Source organism: Somniosus microcephalus, unplaced genomic scaffold, assembly GCF_052327205.1.
Source record: "Somniosus microcephalus isolate GS21.2 unplaced genomic scaffold, FLI_Smic_1.0 unresolved_chr1, whole genome shotgun sequence".
In the NCBI taxonomy this organism is placed as follows: domain Eukaryota; kingdom Metazoa; phylum Chordata; class Chondrichthyes; order Squaliformes; family Somniosidae; genus Somniosus; species Somniosus microcephalus.
Genome location: NW_028225179.1, coordinates 62,610,071 through 62,633,941, shown reverse-complemented (window position 1 = coordinate 62,633,941; position 23,871 = coordinate 62,610,071). Strand labels below are relative to the sequence as shown.

The 23,871-nt window shown below is 51.3% G+C and overlaps 1 protein-coding gene across 1 annotated transcript in view; it reads left to right on the top strand.

The window, feature by feature from the left end:
- LOC147095432 (integrin alpha-X-like) overlaps positions 1 to 23,871 on the top strand; it is a 245,987-nt gene that overhangs the window by 85,278 nt on the left and 136,838 nt on the right. The window contains exon 9 of the mRNA XM_085973634.1: positions 16,999 to 17,071. Within this exon, the coding sequence (XP_085829760.1) occupies positions 16,999 to 17,071 (73 nt within the window). The remainder of the gene's footprint in view (positions 1 to 16,998; positions 17,072 to 23,871) is intronic.

Sequence of the window (23,871 nt, the reverse complement as noted above, 5' to 3'; positions counted from 1 at the left end):
GTGTGGTCTCACCAAATCAGAACTGTGCACAGTGCTCCAAGTGTGGTCTAACCAGACCAGAACTGTGCACAGTGCTCCAAGTGTGGTCTAACCAGACCGAACTGTACACAATGCTCCAAGTGTGGTCTAACCAGACTGTAACTGTGCACAGTGCTCCAAGTGTGGTCTAACCAGACCAGAACTGTGCACAGTGCTCCAAGTGTGGTCTAACCAGACAGTAACTGTGCACAGTGCTCCAAGTGTGGTCTAAGCAGACCACAACTGTGCACAGTGTTCCAAGTGTGGTCTAACCAGGCACAATTGTACACAGTGCCCCAAGTGTGGTCTAACCAGACTGTAACTGTGCACAGTGCTCCAATTGTGGTCTAACCAGACTGTAACTGTGCACAGAGCTCCGAGTGTGGTTTAACCAGACCAGAAATATGCACAGTGCTCCAAGTGTGGTCTAACCAGACCAGAACTGTGCACAGTGCTCCAAGTGTGGTCTAACCAGATCGGAACTGTACACAATGCACCAAGTGTGGTCTAACCAGACCAGAACTGTGCACAGTGCTCCAAGTGTGGTCTAACCAGACTGTAACTTTGCACAGTGCTCCAAGTGTGGTCTCACCAAATCAGAACTGTGCACAGTGCTCCAAGTGTGGTTTAACCAGACCAGAACTGTGCACAGTGCTCCAAGTGTGGTCTAACCAGACCGGAACTGTACACAGTGCTCCAAGTGTGGTCTAACCAGACTGTAACTGTGCACAGTGCTCCAAGTGTGGTCTAACCAGACCAGAACTGTGCACAGTGCTCCAAGTGTGGTCTAACCAGACCGGAACTGTACACAGTGCTCCAAGTGTGGTCTAACCAGACTGTAACTGTGCACAGTGCTCCAAGTGTGGTCTAACCAGACCGGAACTGTGCACAGTGCTCCAAGTGTGGTCTAACCAGACCGGAACTGTACACAGTGCACCAAGTGTGGTCTAACCAGACTGTAACTGTGCACAGTGCTCCAAGTGTTGTCTAAACAGACTGTAACTGTGCACAGTGCTCCAAGAGTGGTCTAACCAGACCGGAACTGTACACAGTGCTCCAAGTGTGGTCTAACCAGACCGGAACTGTGCACAGTGCTCCAAGTGTGGTCTAACCAGACCGGAACTGTACACAGTGCTCCAAGTGTGGTCTAACCAGACCGGAACTGTGCACAGTGCTCCATGTGTGGTCTAACCAGACCGGAACTGTACACAGCGCTCCAAGTGTGGTCTAACCAGACCGGAACTGTGCACAGTGCTCCAAGTGTGGTCTAACCAGACCGGAACTGTGCACAGTGTTCCAAGTGTGGTCTAAACAGACTGTAACTGTGCACAGTGCTCCAAGTGTGGTCTAACCAGACCAGAACTGTACACAGTGCTCCAAGTGTTGTCTAACCAGACCGGAACTGTACACAGTGCACCAAGTGTGGTCTAACCAGACTGTAACTGTGCACAGTGCTCCAATTGTGGTCTAACCAGACTGTAACTGTGCACAGTGCTCCAAGTGTGGTCTAATCAGACCAGCACTGTGCACAGAGCTCCGAGGGTGGTCTAACCAGACCAGAACTGTGCACAGTGCTCCAGGTTTGGTCCAACCAGACCAGAACTGTGCACAGTGCTCCAAGTGTGGTCTAACCAGACCAGAACTGTCCACAGTGCTCCAAGTGTGGTCTAACCAGACCAGAACTTTGCACAGTGCTCCAACTGTGGTCTAACCAGGCAGAACTGTGCACAGTGCTCCAAGTGTGGTCTAACCAGACTGTCACTGTGCACAGTGCTCCAAGTGTGGTCTAACCAGACTGTAAATGTGCACAGTGCTCCAAGTGTGGTCTCACCAAATCAGAACTGTGCACAGTGCTCCAAGTGCGGTCTAACCAGACCAGAACTGTGCACAGTGCTCCAAGTGTGGTCTAACCAGTCCGGAACTATACACAGTGCTCCAAGTGTGGTCTAACCAGACTGTAACTGTGCACAGTGCTCCAAGTGTGGTCTAACCAGACCAGAACTGTGCACAGTGCTCCAAGTGTGGTCGAACCAGACAGTAACTGTGCACAGTGCTCCAAGTGTTGTCTAACCAGACCAGAACTGTGCACAGTGCTCCAACTGTGGTCTAACCAGACTGTAACTGTGCACAGTGCTCCATGTGTGGTCTAACCAGATTAGAACTGTGCACAGTGTTCCAAGTGTGGTCTAACCAGGCAGAATTGTACACAGTGCCCCAAGTGTGGTCTAACCAGAATGTAACTGTGCACAGTGCTCCAAGTGTGGTCTAACCAGACCAGAACTGTGCACAGTGCTCCAAGTTTGGTCCAACCAGACCAGAACTGTGCACAGTGCTCCAAGTGTGGTCTAAACAGACTGTAACTGTCCACAGTGCTCCAAGTGTGGTCTAACCAGACCAGAACTTTGCACAGTGCTCCAAGTGTGGTCTAACCAGGCAGAACTGTGCACAGTGCTCCAAGTGTGGTCTAACCAGATTGTCACTGTGCACAGTGCTCCAAGTGTGGTCTAACCAGACTGTAAATGTGCACAGTGCTCCAAGTGTGGTCTCACCAAATCAGAACTGTGCACAGTGCTCCAAGTGTGGTCTAACCAGGCAGAACTGTGCACAGTGCTCCAAGTGTGGTCTAACCAGACTGTCACTGTGCACAGTGCTCCAAGTGTGGTCTAACCAGACTGTAAATGTGCACAGTGCTCCAAGTGTGGTCTCACCAAATCAGAACTGTGCACAGTGCTCCAAGTGTGGTCTAACCAGACCAGAACTGTGCACAGTGCTCCAAGTGTGGTCTAACCAGACCGGAACTGTACACAATGCTCCAAGTGTGGTCTAACCAGACTGTAACTGTGCACAGTGCTCCAAGTGTGGTCTAACCAGACAAGAACTGTGCACAGTGCTCCAAGTGTGGTCTAACCAGACAGTAACTGTGCACAGAGCTCCAAGTGTGGTCTAAGCAGACCAGAACTGTGCACAGTGTTCCAAGTGTGGTCTAACCAGGCAGAATTGTACACAGTGCCCCAAGTGTGGTCTAACCAGACTGTAACTGTACACAGTGCTCCAATTGTGGTCTAACCAGACCGAAACTGTGCACAGTGCTCCAAGTGTGGTCTAACCAGACCAGAACTGTACACAGTGCTCCAAGTGTGGTCTAACCAGACAGTAACTGTGCACAGTGCTCCGAGTGTGGTTTAACCAGACCAGAAATATGCACAGTGCTCCAAGTGTGGTCTAACCAGATCGGAACTGTACACAATGCACCAAGTGTGGTCTAACCAGACCAGAACTGTGCACAGTGCTCCAAGTGTGGTCTAACCAGACCAGAACTGTACACAGTGCTCCAAGTGTGGTCTAACCAGACTGTAACTGTGCACAGTGCTCCAAGTGTGGTCTAACCAGACCGGAACTGTACACAGTGCTCCAAGTGTGGTCTAACCAGACCGGAACTGTGCACAGTGCTCCATGTGTGGTCTAACCAGACCGGAACTGTACACAGTGCTCCAAGTGTGGTCTAACCAGACCGGAACTGTGCACAGTGCTCCAAGTGTGGTCTAACCAGACCGGAACTGTGCACAGTGTTCCAAGTGTGGTCTAAACAGACTGTAACTGTGCACAGTGCTCCAAGTGTGGTCTAACCAGACCAGAACTGTACACAGTGCTCCAAGTGTGGTCTAACCAGACCGGAACTGTACACAGTGCACCAAGTGTGGTCTAACCAGACTGTAACTGTGCACAGTGCTCCAATTGTGGTCTAACCAGACTGTAACTGTGCACAGTGCTCCAAGTGTGGTCTAATCAGACCAGCACTGTGCACAGAGCTCCGAGGGTGGTCTAATCAGACCAGAACTGTGCACAGTGCTCCAGGTTTGGTCCAACCAGACCAGAACTGTGCACAGTGCTCCAAGTGTGGTCTAACCAGACCAGAACTGTCCACAGTGCTCCAAGTGTGGTCTAACCAGTCCGGAACTGTACACAGTGCTCCAAGTGTGGTCTAACCAGACTGTAACTGTGCACAGTGCTCCAAGTGTGGTCTAACCAGACCAGAACTGTGCACAGTGCTCCAAGTGTGGTCGAACCAGACAGTAACTGTGCACAGTGCTCCAAGTGTTGTCTAACCAGACCAGAACTGTGCACAGTGCTCCAACTGTGGTCTAACCAGACTGTAACTGTGCACAGTGCTCCATGTGTGGTCTAACCAGATTAGAACTGTGCACAGTGTTCCAAGTGTGGTCTAACCAGGCAGAATTGTACACAGTGCCCCAAGTGTGGTCTAACCAGAATGTAACTGTGCACAGTGCTCCAAGTGTGGTCTAAACAGACTGTAACTGTCCACAGTGCTCCAAGTGTGGTCTAACCAGACCAGAACTTTGCACAGTGCTCCAAGTGTGGTCTAACCAGGCAGAACTGTGCACAGTGCTCCAAGTGTGGTCGAACCAGATTGTCACTGTGCACAGTGCTCCAAGTGTGGTCTAACCAGACTGTAAATGTGCACAGTGCTCCAAGTGTGGTCTCACCAAATCAGAACTGTGCACAGTGCTCCAAGTGTGGTCTAACCAGGCAGAACTGTGCACAGTGCTCCAAGTGTGGTCGAACCAGATTGTCACTGTGCACAGTGCTCCAAGTGTGGTCTAACCAGACTGTAAATGTGCACAGTGCTCCAAGTGTGGTCTCACCAAATCAGAACTGTGCACAGTGCTCCAAGTGTGGTCTAACCAGACCAGAACTGTGCACAGTGCTCCAAGTGTGGTCTAACCAGACCGGAACTGTACACAATGCTCCAAGTGTGGTCTAACCAGACTGTAACTGTGCACAGTGCTCCAAGTGTGATCTAACCAGACAAGAACTGTGCACAGTGCTCCAAGTGTGGTCTAACCAGACAGTAACTGTGCACAGTGCTCCAAGTGTGGTCTAAGCAGACCAGAACTGTGCACAGTGTTCCAAGTGTGGTCTAACCAGGCAGAATTGTACACAGTGCCCCAAGTGTGGTCTAACCAGACTGTAACTGTGCACAGTGCTCCAATTGTGGTCTAACCAGACCGAAACTGTGCACAGTGCTCCAAGTGTGGTCTAAGCAGTCCAGCACTGTGCACAGAGCTCCGAGTGTGGTTTAACCAGACCAGAAATATGCACAGTGCTCCAAGTGTGGTCTAACCAGACCAGAACTGTGCACAGTGCTCCAAGTGTGGTCTAACCAGATCGGAACTGTACACAATGCACCAAGTGTGGTCTAACCAGACCAGAACTGTGCACAGTACTCCAAGAGTGGTCTAAGCAGACTGTAACTGTGCACAGTGCTCCAAGTGTGGTCTAACCAGACCAGAACTGTGCACAGTGCTCCAAGTGTGGTCTAATCAGACCAGAACTGTACACAGTGCTCCAAGTGTGGTCTAACCAGACTGTAACTGTGCACAGTGCTCCAAGTGTTGTCTAAACAGACTGTAACTGTGCACAGTGCTCCAAGTGTGGTCTAACCAGACCAGAAATGTGCACAGTGCTCCAAGTGTGGTCTAACCAGACCAGAACTGTCCACAGTGCTCCAAGTGTGGTCTAACCAGTCCAGAACTGTGCACAGTGCTCCAAGTGTGGTCTAACCAGGCAGAACTGTGCACAGTGCTCCAAGTGTGGTCTAACCAGACTGTAACTGTGCACAGTGCTCCAAGTGTGGTCTAACCAGACTGTAACTTTGCACAGTGCTCCAAGTGTGGTCTCACCAAATCAGAACTGTGCACAGTGCTCCAAGTGTGGTTTAACCAGACCAGAACTGTGCACAGTGCTCCAAGTGTGGTATAACCAGACCGGAACTGTACACAGTGCTCCAAGTGTGGTCTAACCAGACTGTAACTGTGCACAGTGCTCCAAGTGTGGTCTAACCAGACCAGAACTGTGCACAGTGCTCCAAGAGTGGTCTAACCAGACCGGGACTGTACACAGTGCTCCAAGTGTGGTCTAACCAGACTGGAACTGTGCACAGTACTCCAAGTGTGGTCTAACCAGAACAGAACTGCACACAGTGCTCCAAGTGTTGTCTAACCAGACCAGAACTGTGCACAGTGTTCCAAGAGTGGTCTGACCAGACTGTAACTGTGCACAGTGCTCCAAGTGTGGCCTAACCAGACTGTAACTGTGCACAGTGCTCCAAGTGTGGTCTAACCAGACCAGAACTGTACACAGTGCTCCAAGTGTGGTCTAACCAGACCAGAACTGTACACAGTGCTCCAAGTGTGGTCTAACCAGACTGTAACTGTGCACAGTGCTCCAAGTGTGGTCTAATCAGACCAGCACTGTGCACAGAGCTCCGAGGGGTGGTCGAACCAGACCAGAACTGTGCACAGTGCTCCAGGTTTGGTCCAAACCAGACCACAACTGTGCACAGTGCTCCAAGTGTGGTCTCACCAAATCAGAACTGTGCACAGTGCTCCAAGTGTGGTCTAACCAGGCAGAACTGTGCACAGTGCTCCAAGTGTGGTCTAACCAGACTGTCACTGTGCACAGTGCTCCAAGTGTGGTCTAACCAGACTGTAAATGTGCACAGTGCTCCAAGTGTGGTCTCACCAAATCAGAACTGTGCACAGTGCTCCAAGTGTGGTCTAACCAGACCAGAACTGTGCACAGTGCTCCAAGTGTGGTCTAACCAGACCGGAACTGTACACAATGCTCCAAGTGTGGTCTAACCAGACTGTAACTGTGCACAGTGCTCCAAGTGTGGTCTAACCAGACAAGAACTGTGCACAGTGCTCCAAGTGTGGTCTAACCAGACAGTAACTGTGCACAGTGCTCCAAGTGTGGTCTAAGCAGACCAGAACTGTGCACAGTGTTCCAAGTGTGGTCTAACCAGGCAGAATTGTACACAGTGCCCCAAGTGTGGTCTAACCAGACTGTAACTGTACACAGTGCTCCAATTGTGGTCTAACCAGACCGAAACTGTGCACAGTGCTCCAAGTGTGGTCTAACCAGACCAGAACTGTACACAGTGCTCCAAGTGTGGTCTAACCAGACAGTAACTGTGCACAGTGCTCCGAGTGTGGTTTAACCAGACCAGAAATATGCACAGTGCTCCAAGTGTGGTCTAACCAGATCGGAACTGTACACAATGCACCAAGTGTGGTCTAACCAGACCAGAACTGTGCACAGTGCTCCAAGTGTGGTCTAACCAGACCAGAACTGTACACAGTGCTCCAAGTGTGGTCTAACCAGACTGTAACTGTGCACAGTGCTCCAAGTGTGGTCTAACCAGACCGGAACTGTACACAGTGCTCCAAGTGTGGTCTAACCAGACCGGAACTGTGCACAGTGCTCCATGTGTGGTCTAACCAGACCGGAACTGTACACAGTGCTCCAAGTGTGGTCTAACCAGACCGGAACTGTGCACAGTGCTCCAAGTGTGGTCTAACCAGACCGGAACTGTGCACAGTGTTCCAAGTGTGGTCTAAACAGACTGTAACTGTGCACAGTGCTCCAAGTGTGGTCTAACCAGACCAGAACTGTACACAGTGCTCCAAGTGTGGTCTAACCAGACCGGAACTGTACACAGTGCACCAAGTGTGGTCTAACCAGACTGTAACTGTGCACAGTGCTCCAATTGTGGTCTAACCAGTCTGTAACTGTGCACAGTGCTCCAAGTGTGGTCTAATCAGACCAGCACTGTGCACAGAGCTCCGAGGGTGGTCTAATCAGACCAGAACTGTGCACAGTGCTCCAGGTTTGGTCCAACCAGACCAGAACTGTGCACAGTGCTCCAAGTGTGGTCTAACCAGACCAGAACTGTCCACAGTGCTCCAAGTGTGGTCTAACCAGTCCGGAACTGTACACAGTGCTCCAAGTGTGGTCTAACCAGACTGTAACTGTGCACAGTGCTCCAAGTGTGGTCTAACCAGACCAGAACTGTGCACAGTGCTCCAAGTGTGGTCGAACCAGACAGTAACTGTGCACAGTGCTCCAAGTGTTGTCTAACCAGACCAGAACTGTGCACAGTGCTCCAACTGTGGTCTAACCAGACTGTAACTGTGCACAGTGCTCCATGTGTGGTCTAACCAGATTAGAACTGTGCACAGTGTTCCAAGTGTGGTCTAACCAGGCAGAATTGTACACAGTGCCCCAAGTGTGGTCTAACCAGAATGTAACTGTGCACAGTGCTCCAAGTGTGGTCTAAACAGACTGTAACTGTCCACAGTGCTCCAAGTGTGGTCTAACCAGACCAGAACTTTGCACAGTGCTCCAAGTGTGGTCTAACCAGGCAGAACTGTGCACAGTGCTCCAAGTGTGGTCGAACCAGATTGTCACTGTGCACAGTGCTCCAAGTGTGGTCTAACCAGACTGTAAATGTGCACAGTGCTCCAAGTGTGGTCTCACCAAATCAGAACTGTGCACAGTGCTCCAAGTGTGGTCTAACCAGGCAGAACTGTGCACAGTGCTCCAAGTGTGGTCGAACCAGATTGTCACTGTGCACAGTGCTCCAAGTGTGGTCTAACCAGACTGTAAATGTGCACAGTGCTCCAAGTGTGGTCTCACCAAATCAGAACTGTGCACAGTGCTCCAAGTGTGGTCTAACCAGACCAGAACTGTGCACAGTGCTCCAAGTGTGGTCTAACCAGACCGGAACTGTACACAATGCTCCAAGTGTGGTCTAACCAGACTGTAACTGTGCACAGTGCTCCAAGTGTGATCTAACCAGACAAGAACTGTGCACAGTGCTCCAAGTGTGGTCTAACCAGACAGTAACTGTGCACAGTGCTCCAAGTGTGGTCTAAGCAGACCAGAACTGTGCACAGTGTTCCAAGTGTGGTCTAACCAGGCAGAATTGTACACAGTGCCCCAAGTGTGGTCTAACCAGACTGTAACTGTGCACAGTGCTCCAATTGTGGTCTAACCAGACCGAAACTGTGCACAGTGCTCCAAGTGTGGTCTAAGCAGTCCAGCACTGTGCACAGAGCTCCGAGTGTGGTTTAACCAGACCAGAAATATGCACAGTGCTCCAAGTGTGGTCTAACCAGACCAGAACTGTGCACAGTGCTCCAAGTGTGGTCTAACCAGATCGGAACTGTACACAATGCACCAAGTGTGGTCTAACCAGACCAGAACTGTGCACAGTACTCCAAGAGTGGTCTAAGCAGACTGTAACTGTGCACAGTGCTCCAAGTGTGGTCTAACCAGACCAGAACTGTGCACAGTGCTCCAAGTGTGGTCTAATCAGACCAGAACTGTACACAGTGCTCCAAGTGTGGTCTAACCAGACTGTAACTGTGCACAGTGCTCCAAGTGTTGTCTAAACAGACTGTAACTGTGCACAGTGCTCCAAGTGTGGTCTAACCAGACCAGAACTGTCCACAGTGCTCCAAGTGTGGTCTAACCAGTCCAGAACTGTGCACAGTGCTCCAAGTGTGGTCTAACCAGGCAGAACTGTGCACAGTGCTCCAAGTGTGGTCTAACCAGACTGTAACTGTGCACAGTGCTCCAAGTGTGGTCTAACCAGACTGTAACTTTGCACAGTGCTCCAAGTGTGGTCTCACCAAATCAGAACTGTGCACAGTGCTCCAAGTGTGGTTTAACCAGACCAGAACTGTGCACAGTGCTCCAAGTGTGGTATAACCAGACCGGAACTGTACACAGTGCTCCAAGTGTGGTCTAACCAGACTGTAAATGTGCACAGTGCTCCAAGTGTGGTCTCACCAAATCAGAACTGTGCACAGTGCTCCAAGTGTGGTCTAACCAGACCAGAACTGTGCACAGTGCTCCAAGTGTGGTCTAACCAGTCCGGAACTGTACACAGTGCTCCAAGTGTGGTCTAACCAGACTGTAACTGTGCACAGTGCTCCAAGTGTGGTCTAACCAGACCAGAACTGTGCACAGTGCTCCAAGTGTGGTGGAACCGGACAGTAACTGTGCACAGTGCTCCAAGTGTTGTCTAACCAGACCAGAACTGTGCACAGTGCTCCATGTGTGGTCTAACCAGATTAGATCTGTGCACAGTGTTCCAAGTGTGGTCTAACCAGGCAGAATTGTACACAGTGCCCCAAGTGTGGTCTAACCAGAATGTAACTGTGCACAGTGCTCCAATTGTGGTCTAACCAGACTGTAACTGTGCACAGTGCTCCAAGTGTGTACTAAGCAGTCCAGCACTGTGCACAGAGCTCCGAGTGTGGTCTAACCAGACCAGAACTGTGCACAGTGCTCCAAGTGTGGTCTAACCAGACCAGAACTGTGCACAGTGCTCCAAGTGTGGTCTAACCAGACCGGAACTGTACACAATGCTCCAAGTGTGGTCTAACCAGACCAGAACTGTGCACAGTGCTCCAAGATTGGTCTAACCAGACTGTAACTGTGCACAGTGCTCCAAGTGTGGTCCAACCAGACCAGAACTGTGCACAGTGCTCCAAGTGTGGTCTAACCAGACTGGAACTGTACACAGTGCTCCAAGTGTGGTCCACCCAGACCAGAACTGTACACAGTGCTCCAAGTGTGGTCTAACCAGACTGTAACTGTGCACAGTGCTCCAAGTGTGGTCTAAACAGACTGTAACTGTGCACAGTGCTTCAAGTGTGGTCTAACCAGACCAGAAATGTGCACAGTGCTCCAAGTGTGGTCTAACCAGACCAGAACTGTCCACAATGCTCCAAGTGCAGTCTAACCAGTCCAGAACTGTGCACAGTGCTCCAAGTGTGGTCTAACCAGGCAGAACTGTGCACAGTGCTCCTAGTGTGGTCAAACCAGACTGTAACTGTGCACAGAGCTCCAAGTGTGGTCTCACCAAATCAGAACTGTGCACAGTGCTCCAAGTGTGGTCTAACCAGACCAGAACTGTGCACAGTGCTCCAAGTGTGGTCTAACCAGACCAGAACTGTCCACAGTGCTCCAAGTGTGGTCTAACCAGACCAGAACTGTGCACAGTGCTCCAAGTGTGGTCTAACCAGGCAGACCTGTGCACAGTGCTCCAAGTGTGGTCTAACCAGACTGTCACTGTGCACATTGCTCCAAGTGTGTTCTAACCAGACTGTAAATGTGCACAGTGCTCCAAGTGTGGTCTCACCAAATCAGAACTGTGCACAGTGCTCCAAGTGTGGTCGAACCAGACCAGAACTGTGCACAGTGCTCCAAGTGTGGTCTAACCAGACCGGAACTGTACACAGTGCTCCAAGTGTGGTCTAACCAGACTGTAACTGTGCACAGTGCTCCAAGTGTGGTCTAACCAGACCAGAACTGTGCACAGTGCTCCAAGTGTGGTCTAACCAGACAGTAACTGTGCCCAGTGCTCCAAGTGTGGTCTAACCAGACCAGAACTGTGCACAGTGCTCCAACTGTGGTCTAACCAGACTGTAACTGTGCACAGTGCTCCATGTGTGGTCTAACCAGATTAGAACTGTGCTCAGTGTTCCAAGTGTGGTCTAACCAGGCAGAATTGTACACAGTACCCCAAGTGTGGTCTAACCAGAATGTAACTGTGCACAGTGCTCCAATTGTCGTCTAGCCAGACTGTAACTGTGCACAGTGCTCCAAGTGTGGTCTAAGCAGTCCAGCACTGTGCACAGAGCTCCGAGTGTGGTCTAACAAGATCAGAACTTGGCACAGTGGTCCAAGTGTGGTCTAACCAGACCGGAACTGTACACAATGCTCCAAGTGTGGTCTAACCAGACCGGAACTGTACACAATGCTCCAAGTGTGGTCTAAACAGACCAGAACTGTGCACAGTGCTCCAAGTGTGGTCTAACCAGACCGGAACTGTACACAGTGCTCCAAGTGTGGTCTAACCAGACCAGAACTGTACACAGTGCTCCAAGTGTGGTCTAACCAGACCAGAACTGTACACAGTGCCCCAAGTGTGGTCTAACCAGTCCAGAACTGTGCACAGTGCTCCAAGTGTGGTCTAACCAGACTGTAACTGTGCACATTGCTCCAAGTGTGGTCAAACCAGACTGTAACTGTGCACAGTGCTCCAAGTATGGTCTCACCAAATCAGAACTGTGCACAGTGCTCCAAGTGTGGTCTAACCAGACCAGAACTGTGCACAGTGCTCCAAGTGTGGTCTCACCAGACCGGAACTGTACACAGTGCTCCAAGTGTGGTCTAACCAGAATGTAACTGTGCACAGTGCTCCAAGTGTGGTATAACCAGACCAGAACTGTACACAGTGCCCCAAGTGTGGTCTAACCAGACTGTAACTGTGCACAGTGCTCCAAGTGTGGTCTAACTAGAACAGAACTGTGCACAGTGCTCCAAGTGTGGTCTAACCAGACTGTAACTGTGCACAGTGCTCCAAGTGTGGTCTAACCAGACTAGAACTGTGCACAGTGCTCCAAGTGTGGTCTAACCAGACCGGAACTGTGCACAGTGCTCCAAGTGTGGTCTAACCAGACCAGAACTGTTCACAGTGCTCCAAGTGTGGTCTAACCAGACTGTAACTGTGCACAGTGCTCCAAGTGTGGTCTAACCAGACCAGAAATGTGCACAGTGCTCCAAGTGTGGTCTAACCAGACCGGAACTGTACACAGTGCTCCAAGTGTGCTCTAACCAGACCAGAACTGTACACAGTGCTCCAAGTGTGGTCTAACCAGACCAGAACTGTACACAGTGCTCCAAGTTTGGTCTAACCAGACTGGAACTGTGCACAGTGCTCCAAGTGTGGTCTAACCAGAACAGAACTGCGCACAGTGCTCCAAGTGTGGTCTAACCAGACTGTAACTGTGCACAGTGCTCCAAGTGTGGTCTAACCAGACCGGAACTGTACACAGTGCTCCAAGTGTGGTCTAACCAGAACAGAACTGTGCACAGTGCTCCAAGTGTGGTCTAATCAGACCAGAACTGTGCACAGTGCTCCAAGTGTGGTCTAACCAGACTGTAACTGTGCACAGTGCTCCAAGTGTGGTCTAACCAGGCCAGAACTGTACACAATGCTCCAAGTGTGGTCTAACCAGACCGGATCTGTACACAGTGCCCCAAGTGTGGTCGAACCAGACTGTAACTGTGCACAGTGCTCCAAGTGTGGTCTCACCAGAATGTAACTGTGCACAGTGCTCCAAGTGTGGTCTAACCAGAACAGAACTGTGCACAGTGCTCCAAGTGTGGTCTAACCAGACCAGAACTGTCCACAGTGCTCCAAGTGTGGTCTAACCAGACTGTAACTGTGCACAGTGCTCCAAGTGTGGTCTAACCAGACCAGAACTGTGCACAGAGCTCCAAGTGTGGTCTAACCAGACTGTAACTGTGCACAGTGCTCCAAGTGTGGTCTAACCAGACTGTAACTGTGCACAGTGCTCCAAGTGTGGTCTAACCAGACTGTAACTGTGCACAGTGCTCCAAGTGTGGTCTAATCAGAGCAGAACTGTACACAGTGCTCCAAGTGTGGTCTAACCAGACCGGAACTGTACACAGTGCCCCAAGTGTGGTGTAACCAGACTGTAACTGTGCACAGTGCTCCAAGTGTGGTCTAACCAGAATGTAACTGTGCACAGTGCTCCAAGTGTGGTCTAACCAGACCAGAACTGTGCACAGTGCTCCAAGTGTGGTCTAACCAGACCAGAACTGTCCACAGTGCTCCAAGTGTGGTCTAACCAGACTGTAACTGTGCACAGTGCTCCAAGTGTGGTCTAACCAGAGCAGAACTGTGCACAGTGCTCCAAGTGTGGTCTAACCAGACTGTAGCTGTGCACAGTGCTCCAAGTGTGATCGAACCAGACTAGAACTGTGCACAGTGCTCCAAGTGTGGTCTAACCAGACCGGAAATGTACACAGTGCTCCAAGTGTGGTTTAACCAGACCAGAACTGTACACAGTGCTCCAAGTGTGGTCTAACCAGACTGTAACTGTGCACAGTGCTCCAAGTGTGGTCTAACCTGACCAGAACTATGCACAGTGCTCCAAGTGTGGTCTAACCAGACCGGAACTGTACACAGTGCTCCAAGTGTGGTCTAACCAGACTGTAACTGTGCACAGTGCTCCAAGTGTGGTCTAACCAGACCAGAACTGTGCACAGTGCTCCAAGTGTGGTCTAGCCAGACCGGAACTGTACACAGTGCTACAAGTGTGGTCTAACCAGACTGGAACTGTGCACAGTGCTCCAAGTGTGGTCTAACCAGAACAGAACTGCGCACAGTGCTCCAAGTGTGGTCTAACCAGACCAGAAATGTGCACAGTGCTCCAAGTGTGGTCTAACCAGACCGGAACTGCACACAGTGCTCCAAGTGTGGTCTAACCAGACCAGAACTGTGCACAGTGCTCCAAGTGTGGTCTAACCAGACCGGAACTGGACACAGTGCTCCAAGTGTGGTCTAAGCAGCCCAGAACTGTACACAGTGCTCCAAGTGTGGTCCAACCAGACCGGAACTGTACACAGTGCCCCAAGTGTGGTCTAACCAGACTGTAACTGTGCACAGTATTCCAAGTGTGGTCTAACCAGACTGTAACTGTGCAAAGTGCTCCAAGAGTGGTCTAAGCAGACCAGCACTGTGCACAGAGCTCCGAGTGTGGCCTAACCAGACCAGAACTGTGCACAGTGCTCCAAGTGTGGTCTAACCAGACCAGAACTGTCCACAGTGCTCCAAGTGTGGTCTAACCAGACCAGAACTGTGCACAGTGCTGCAAGTGTGGTCTAACCAGACAGTAACTGTGCACAGTGCTCCAAGTGTGGTCTAACCAGACCAGAACTGTGCACAATGCTCCAAGTGTGCTCTAACCAGACTGTAACTGTGCACAGTGCTCCAAGTGTGGTCTAACCAGACGAGAACTGTGCACAGTGCTCCAAGTGTGGTCTAACCAGACCAGAACTGTACACAGTGCTCCAAGTGTGGTCTAACCGGACCGGAACTCTACACAGTGCCCCAAGTGTGGTCTAACCAGACTGTAACTGTGCACAGTGCTCCAAGTGTGGTCTAACCAGACTGTAACTGTGCACAGTGCTCCAAGTGTGGTCTAACCAGCCCAGAACTGTGCACAGTGCTCCAAGTGTGGTCTAACCAGACCGGAACTGTACACAGTGCTCCAAGTGTGGTCTAACCAGACCAGAAATGTACACAGTGCTCCAAGTGTGGTCTAACAAGAACGGAACAGTGCCCCAAGTGTGGTCTAACCAGACTGTAACTGTGCACAGTGCTCCAAGTGTGGTCTAACCAGACTGTAACTGTGCACATTGCTCCAAGTGTGGTCTAAGCAGACCAGCACTGTGCACAGAGCTCCGAGTGTGGTCTAACCAGACCAGAACTGTGCACAGTGCTCCAAGTGTGGTCGAACCAGACCAGAACTGTGCACAGTGCTCCAAGTGTGGTCTAACGAGACCAGAACTGTCCACAGTGCTCCAAGTGTGGTCTAACCAGACCAGAACTGTGCACAGTGCTCCAAGTGTGGTCTAACCAAGCAGAACTGTGCACAGTGCTCCAAGTGTGGTCTAACCAGATTGTAACTGTGCACAGTGCTCCAAGTGTGGTCTAACCAGACTGTAACTGTGCACAGTGCTCCAAGTGTGGCTTTACCAGGCAGAACTGTGCACAGTGCCCCAAGTGTGGTCTCACCAAATCAGAACTGTGCACAGTGCTCCAATTGTGGTCTAACCAGACTGTAACTGTGCACAGTGCTCCAAGTGTGGTCTAACCAGACTGGAACTGTGCCCAGTGCTCCAAGTGTGGTCTAACCAGACTGGAACTGTGCCCAGTGCTCCAAGTGTGGCCTAACCAGACTGGAACTGCGCCCAGTGCTCCAAGTGTGGCCTCACCAAATCAGAACTGTGCACAGTCATCCAAGTTTTGTCTAACCAGGCCAGAACTGTGCCCAGTGCTCCAAGTGTGGTCTAACCAGGCCAGAACTGTGCACAGTGCTCCAAGTGTGGTCTAACCAGACCGGAACTGTGCACAGTGCTGCAAGTGTGGTCTAACCAGGCAAGAACTGTGCACAGTGCTCCAGGTGTGGTCTAACCAGACCAAAACAGTGCACAATGCTCCAAGTGTGGTCTAACCAGACCAGAACTGTGCTCAGTGCTCCAAGTGTGGTCTCACCAAATCAGAACTGTGCACAGTGCTCCAAGTGTGGTCTAACCATACCAGAACTTTGCACAGTGCTCCAAGTGTGGTCTAACCAGACCAGAACTGTGTACAGTGCTCCAAGTGTGGTCTAACCAGACCAGAACTGTGCACAGTGCTCCAAGTGTGGTCTAACCAGACCAGAACTGTGCACAGTGCTCCAAGTGTGGTTTAACCAGACCAGAACTGTGCACAGAGCTCCAAATGTGGTCTCACCACATCAGAACTGTGCACAGTGCTCCAAGTGTGGTCTAACCAGACCAGAACTGTGCACAGAGCTCCAAGTGTGGTCTAGCCAGACCAGAACTGTGCACAGTGCTCCAAGTGTGGGCTAACCAGACCGGAGCTGTGCACGAAATTGCTCCAAGTATTGTCTAACCAGACCAGAACTGTGCACAATGCTCCAAGTGTGGTCTCACCAGACCAGGGCTGTACACAGTGCTCCAAGTGTGGTCTAACCAGACCAGAACTGTGCACAGTGCTCTGAGTGTGGTCTAACCAGACCAGAACTGTGCACAATGCTCCAAGTGTGGTCTCACCAGACCAGAACTGTACACAGTGCTCCAACTGTGGTCTAACCAGACCAGAACTGTGCACAGTGCTCCAAATGTGGTCTAACCCGACTGGAAACAGTTTCCCCTTATTTACTCTATCAGAACCATTCTTGATTTTGAACACCTCTATTAAATCTCCCTTAACCTTCTCTGCTCTAAGGAGAACAATCCCAGCTCCTCCAGTCTCTCCACATAACTGATGTCCCTCATCCCTGGGACCATTCTGGTCAGTATCTCCCCTTAACCTGCTGTAGGGTAAAGGCTGGAATAGCTTCTTCTCCCCCCCGCCCCATAGTGTCACGTACTTACACGAGGGTTTTGATTGCGGTCGGTGTGTACGTGTCCCCGTTAATCTGTCGGATACGTGTCACCAGAGCCTCGCTCCTGTTGTTGCTCTCGTACTCCTCAAAATTGAACTCCTTCTTCGTGAGGTGGGAGTACTGCATGACCGCAAACTACGGAGTGAATTGGTTCGGAGATCACAGGCGGTTCGGATACAGAAGGGAGATAGGTAAGAGAGGAGACACGGAGAAGGTTTTGGTTATTAACTCCCGCTCGCCCCCACCGTATTCTCACACTCGCCAAGTCCCGCTCACCCATCACCCACCCTGTTGACTTGACTATTCATTGAGTCATGTTAACTTTCAGTGATTCATGTACAATTACACCCAGGTCCCTCTGAACACCAACATTTCCCAATCTCTCACCATTTAAAAAATACTCTGCTTTTCTATTTTTCCTACCAACGTGGATAACGTCACATTATATTCCATTTGCCATGTTCTTGCCCGCTCAATTCAATTCAATTCAATTCAAATCGCTTTATTGGCATGATAAGGTACATCTTATGTTGCCAAAGCATCGAAAAACATTTATGGTTGAAAAACATAAACACAGATCTATCCATACAGTGTATAAACAGATATATCCCTGAGTGTATAAATATACATTCATATAATTTGTATATATTCTTTTCTTAGGTTTAATGGCTGTCCCTCTGTTTATGGCAAGCTGTAACATAGTGTGCCGCTAAGGTTACACAATTTCTCTGTTCCCCTAGTAGGTATGGGAATTTTTGGTCGTCATTCAAATTTCTGAATTCAGGGCATATTTTTGTGAATTTTGGGTAGAAATTCTCCCTGATGCCCTGATATTTTCCACAAGCTGTGAGGAAGTGCATCTCTGTCTCCACTACTCCCTGACTGCAGTGAGAGCATATCCTGTCCTCTCTTGGCAACCGGGTCTGTCTGTGTCTGTCTTTTTCGATGGCCAGGCTATGTTCACTAAGTCTGTACATTGTCAAAGTTTTTCTCAGTTTGCTATCCTTTACCATGGTCAGGTATTCAGCCATGTTGTATTGTCTGTTTAGGGCCAAGTAGCAATTGAGTTTGTTTTGGGTTTTTGTTGTTTCTGCCCAATATGACAGATATTTTTCCTTTTGCTTAGAGACAATTGTGTTGGGTCGAATTCTCTGTGCTACGATGTCACTGTCCTGGGGCTGGTTATTGTTAGTAGTCTTAGTAGTTACTTCACTGAGTCCCAGGACTAGTTGACTGAGGGTATTCTTCTTTATGGTCCTCTCTTGGCATTTCAGGGCGTCATAATGATAGCAGTGGGGGTTGCTCATTCTTAGGTGTTTCCAAAATTTGGTGGCTCTTTTTTGGATAGTAATTATTAATGGATATTGGCCTAGTTCTGCCCTGCATGCATTGTTTACGGTTTTCCTTTGAGTCCGGAGGATACTTTTACAGAATTCTGCTCACTTAGCCTTGTCTATATCCCCTTGAAGCCTCCTTGCATCCTCCTCACAACTTACATTCCCACCCAGCTTTGTATCATCAGCAAACTTGGACATATTACATTTGGTCCCCTCATCCAAATCATTGATATAGATTGTGAATAGCTGAGGCCCAAGCACTGATCCTTACGGTACCCCACTAGTTACAGTCTGCCAACCCGAAACTGACCCGTTTATTCGTACGCTCTGTTTTCTGTCCGTTAACCAATCCTCAGCCCATGCTGGTATATTATCCCTAATCCCATGAGCCCTAATTTTGTTTAATAACCTCTTGTGTGGCACCTTATCGAATGCCTTCTGAAAATCCAAATACACCACATCCACTGGTTCCCCCTTATCTAGTCATAACGGCACAGAAGGAGGCCATTCGGCCCATCGAGTCCGTGCCGGTTCACTGTAGAGCAATCCAGTCAGTCCCATTCCCCCGCTCTATCCCCATAGCCCTGCAAGTTTATTTCCCTCAAGTGCCTAGCCGGTCTCCCCTTGAAAACATTGAGTGTCACCACTTCTGTCGGCAGCAAGTTCCAGGTCCTCACCACTCACTGCATAAAAAAGTTTTTCCTCACATCCCCCCTGTATCTCTTGCCCAAAACCTTAAATCTGTGTCCCCTAGTCCTTCTACCATCAACTAGTGGGAACAGCCTTGGCTAGTCCAACGCACTCCTGGCTGGCCTCCCACATTCCATCCTACGTAAACTTGAGGTCATCCAAAACTCGGCTGCCTGTGTCCTAACTCGCACCAAGTCCCGTTCACCCATCACCCCTGTGCTCACTGACCTACAGTGGCTCTCGGTTAAGCAGCGCCTCGATTTCAAAATTCTCATCCTTGTTTTCCAATCCCTCCATGGCCTCGCCACACCCCCCCCCCCCCGCTATCTCTGTAATCTCCTTCAGCCCCACAACCCCCCGAGATATCTGCGCTCCTCCAATTCTGCCGTCTTGAGGATCCCTGATTATAATCGCTCCACCTTTGGTGGCCGTGCCTTCTGTTGCCTCGGCCCTAAGCTCCGGAATTCCCTGCCTAAACCTCTCTGACTCGCTACCTCCCTCTCCTCCTTTAAGACGCTCCTTAAAACCTACCTCTTTGACCAAGCTTTTGGTCATCTGCCCTAATTTTTTCTTATGTGGCTCGGTGTCAACTCTTTTGTCTTAAAATACTCCTGTGCAGCGCCTTAGGACGTTTGTTGCTCGCTGAGCTATATTGGCTCCAACTTCAAATTCTCAAAACCATCCATGGCCCTCGTCACCTCTCTTCCCCATCTCTGTGACCTCCTCCAGCACCGACAACCCTCCGAGATCTCTGCACTCCTCCAATTCCGGCCTCTTGCACATTCCCCCGATTTCCATCGCTCCACCATTGGCGGCCGTGCCTCCAGCTGCCTGGCCCCGAAGGACTGGAATTCCCTCCCTAAACCTCTCCGCCTTTAAGACCCTCCTTAAAACCTGCTTCTTTGACTGAGCTTTTGCTCACCTGCCCTAATAGCTCCTCATGTGGCTCGCTGTCAGCTTTTGGTCTGATTTACGCTCCTGTGCAGTGCCTTGGGAAGTTTTGCTGTATTAAAGGCGCTATATTGATGCAAGTCATGGTCATAGATAGGTGTCAAAGTCGGGATGGGGTGTGTTGACTAGCAGGCGGTCGTGTTTCCACGCGCCTAGGTCCTGCAAGTTGCTGGAATGCGCTGGTGTGTCAGACAACTCGGTCAGTTGTCCCCAATCAAGGTTGAAAGCTTCCCTCATAACTGCAACCCCGCTGGCACCAGGGATCACACCCTTGGCTCCTTTTGTGCTGCACTGTCGGAGGGTCAGTATTGAGGGAGCGCTGCACTGTCGGAGGGGCAGTACTGAGGGAGTGCTGCACTGTCGGAGGGGCAGTACTGAGGGAGCGATGCACTGTCGGAGGGTCAGTACTGAGGGAGCGCTGCACTGTCAGAGAGGCAGTACTGAGGGAGCGATGAACTGTCGGAGGGTCAGTATTGAGGGAGCGCCACACTGTCGGAGGGTCAGTACTAAGGGAGCGCCGCACTGTCGGAGGGGCAGTACTGAGGGAGCTCTGCACTGTCGGAGGGTCAGTACTGAGGGAGCGCTGCACTATCGGAGGGTCAGTACTGAGGGAGCACCACACTGTCGGGGGGTAAGTACTGAGGGAGCGCTGCACTGTCGGAGAGTCAGCACTGAGGGAGCGCTGCACTGTCAGAGGGGCAGTACTGAGGTAGCAGTGCATTGTCGGAGGGGTCAGTACTAAGGGAGCGCTGCACTGTTGGAGAGTCAGTACTGAGGGAGCGCTGCACTATTGGAGAGGCAGTACTGAAGGAGCGCTGCACTGTCGGAGAGGCAGTACTGAAGGAGCGCCGCGCTGTCGGAGAGCCAGTACTGAGGGTGCGCCACACTGTCGGGGGTCAGTACTGAGGGAGCGCTGCACTGTCGGAGAGTCAGCACTGAGGGAGCGCTGCACTGTCAGAGGGGCAGTACTGAGGGAGCGCTGCACTGTCGGAGAGTCAGTACTGAGGGAGCGCTGCACTATTGGAGAGGCAGTACTGAAGGAGCGCTGCACTGTCGGAGGGTCAGTACTGAGGGAGCGCTGCACTGTCGGAGGGTCAGTACTGAGGGAGCGCTGCACTGTCGGAGGGTCAGTACTGAGGGAGCGCCACACTGTCGGGGGGTCAGTACTGAGGGAGCGCTGCACTGTCGGAGAGTCAGCACTGAGGGAGCGCCACACTGTCGGGGGGGTCAGTACTGAGGGAGCGCTGCACTGTCGGAGAGTCAGCACTGAGGGAGCGCTGCACTGTCAGAGGGGCAGTACTGAGGTAGCAGTGCACTGTCGGAGGGTTCAGTACTAAGGGAGCGCTGCACTGTTGGAGAGTCAGTACTGAGGGAGCGCTGCACTGTCGGAGGGTCAGTACTGAGGGAGCGCCACACTGTCGGGGGGTCAGTACTGAGGGAGCGCTGCACTGTCGGAGAGTCAGCACTGAGGGAGCGCTGCACTGTCAGAGGGGCAGTACTGAGGTAGCAGTGCACTGTCGGAGGGTTCAGTACTAAGGGAGCGCTGCACTGTTGGAGAGTCAGTACTGAGGGAGCGCTGCACTATCGGAGGGTCAGTACTGAGGGAGCACCACACTGTCGGGGGGTCAGTACTGAGGGAGCGCTGCACTGTCGGAGAGTCAGCACTGAGGGAGCGCTGCACTGTCAGAGGGGCAGTACTGAGGTAGCAGTGCATTGTCGGAGGGGTCAGTACTAAGGGAGCGCTGCACTGTTGGAGAGTCAGTACTGAGGGAGCGCTGCACTATTGGAGAGGCAGTACTGAAGGAGCGCTGCACTGTCGGAGAGGCAGTACTGAAGGAGCGCCGCGCTGTCGGAGAGCCAGTACTGAGGGTGCGCCACACTGTCGGGGGTCAGTACTGAGGGAGCGCTGCACTGTCGGAGAGTCAGTACTGAAGGAGCGCTGCACTATTGGAGAGGCAGTACTGAAGGAGCGCTGCACTGTCGGAGGGTCAGTACTGAGGGAGCGCTGCACTGTCGGAGGGTCAGTACTGAGGGAGCGCCACACTGTCGGGGGGTCAGTACTGAGGGAGCGCTGCACTGTCGGAGAGTCAGCACTGAGGGAGCGCTGCACTGTCAGAGGGGCAGTACTGAGGTAGCAGTGCACTGTCGGAGGGTTCAGTACTAAGGGAGCGCTGCACTGTTGGAGAGTCAGTACTGAGGGAGCGCTGCACTATTGGAGAGGCAGTACTGAAGGAGCGCTGCACTGTCGGAGAGGCAGTACTGAAGGAGCGCCGCGCTGTCGGAGAGTCAGTACTGAGGGTGCGCCGCACTGTTGGAGGGGCAGTACTGAAGAAGCGCTGCACTGTCGGAGAGGCAGTAATGAGGGAGCGCTGCACTGTCGGAGGGGCAGCACTGAGTGAGCACGCAATGTCAGATGATCATTACTGAGGGAGCTGCTGCACTGTCAGAGGGAAAGTACTGAGGGAGAGCTGCAGTCTGGTAGATGCGGTCTTTTGGGATGAGACATTAAACCGAGGGCCCCGTCTGCCATCTCAGTTGGACATATATTCCCAGTGTCACTATTTCGAAGAAGAGCAGGGGAGTTTCCCCGGTGTCCTGGGGCTAATATTTCTCCCTCAACCAACATCACCAAAAAAAACAGATTATCTGGTCATTATCGCATTGCTGTTTGTGGGATGTTGCTGTGCACAAATTGGCTGCCGCGTTTCCTACATTACAACAGTGACCACACTTCAAAAAGTACTTCATTGGCTGTGAAGCTCCTTGGGACGTCCTGAGGTGGTGAAACACGCTGTAGAAAAGGAAATCTGCCTTCTCTGTTATTGATTCATTGAATCATCTCGGTACTCCCTCACTAACACACAGCTGGGGGAAGTGAATACTGCAGACATCAGTTCATACAGGCAACGAGAATTTACAGAACTTTCCCAACACACAGCTTGTGAAATGGATGATTGGTTGAGCAGACCCCTTCACTGCCAGTCCAAGGCTCCCAGAATACAAACGGAACCAGTCAACACATAAACTCTCTCCCCCATAGAAACTAGTCTAATCCCACTCCCCTGCTCACTCCCCGTACCCTTTAATATCGCACCCAGACTAATCCCACTCTCCCGCTCACTCCCCATACCCTTTAATATCCCACCCAGTCTAATCCCACTCTCCTGCTCACTCCCCGTACCCGTTTAATATCCCACCCAGTCTAATCCCACTCTCCCGCTCACTCCCCATACCCTTTAATATTCCACCCAGTCTAATCCCACTCTCCTGCTCACTCCCCACACCCTTTAATATTCCACCCAGTCTAATCCCACTCTCCTGCTCACTCCCCGTACCCGTTTAATATCCCACCCAGTCTAATCCCACTCTCCCGCTCACTCCCCATACCCTTTAATATTCCACCCAGTCTAATCCCACTCTCCTGCTCACTCCCCGTACCCGTTTAATATCCCACCCAGTCTAATCCCACTCTCCTGCTCACTCCCCATACCCTTTAATATCCCACCCAGTCTAATCCCACTCACTGCTCACTCCCCACACCCTTTAATATCCCACCCAGTCTAATCCCACTCACTGCTCACTCCCCACACACCTTTAATATCCCACCCAGTCTAATCCCACTCTCCCGCTCACTCCCCATACCCTTTAATATCCCACCCAGTCTAATCCCACTCACTGCTCACTCCCCACACCCTTTAATATTCCACCCAGTCTAATCCCACTCTCCCGCTCACTCCCCATACCCTTTAATATCCCACCCAGTCTAATCCCACTCACTGCTCACTCCCCACACCCTTTAATATTCCACCCAGTCTAATCCACACTCTCCCGCTCACTCCCCACACCCTTTAATATCCCACCCAGTCTAATCCCACTCTCCTGCTCACTCCCCATACCCTTTAATATCCCACCCAGTCTAATCCCACTCACTGCTCACTCCCCACACCCTTTAATATTCCACCCAGTCTATAGTCCCACTCTCCTGCTCACTTCCCCGTACCCGTTTAATATCC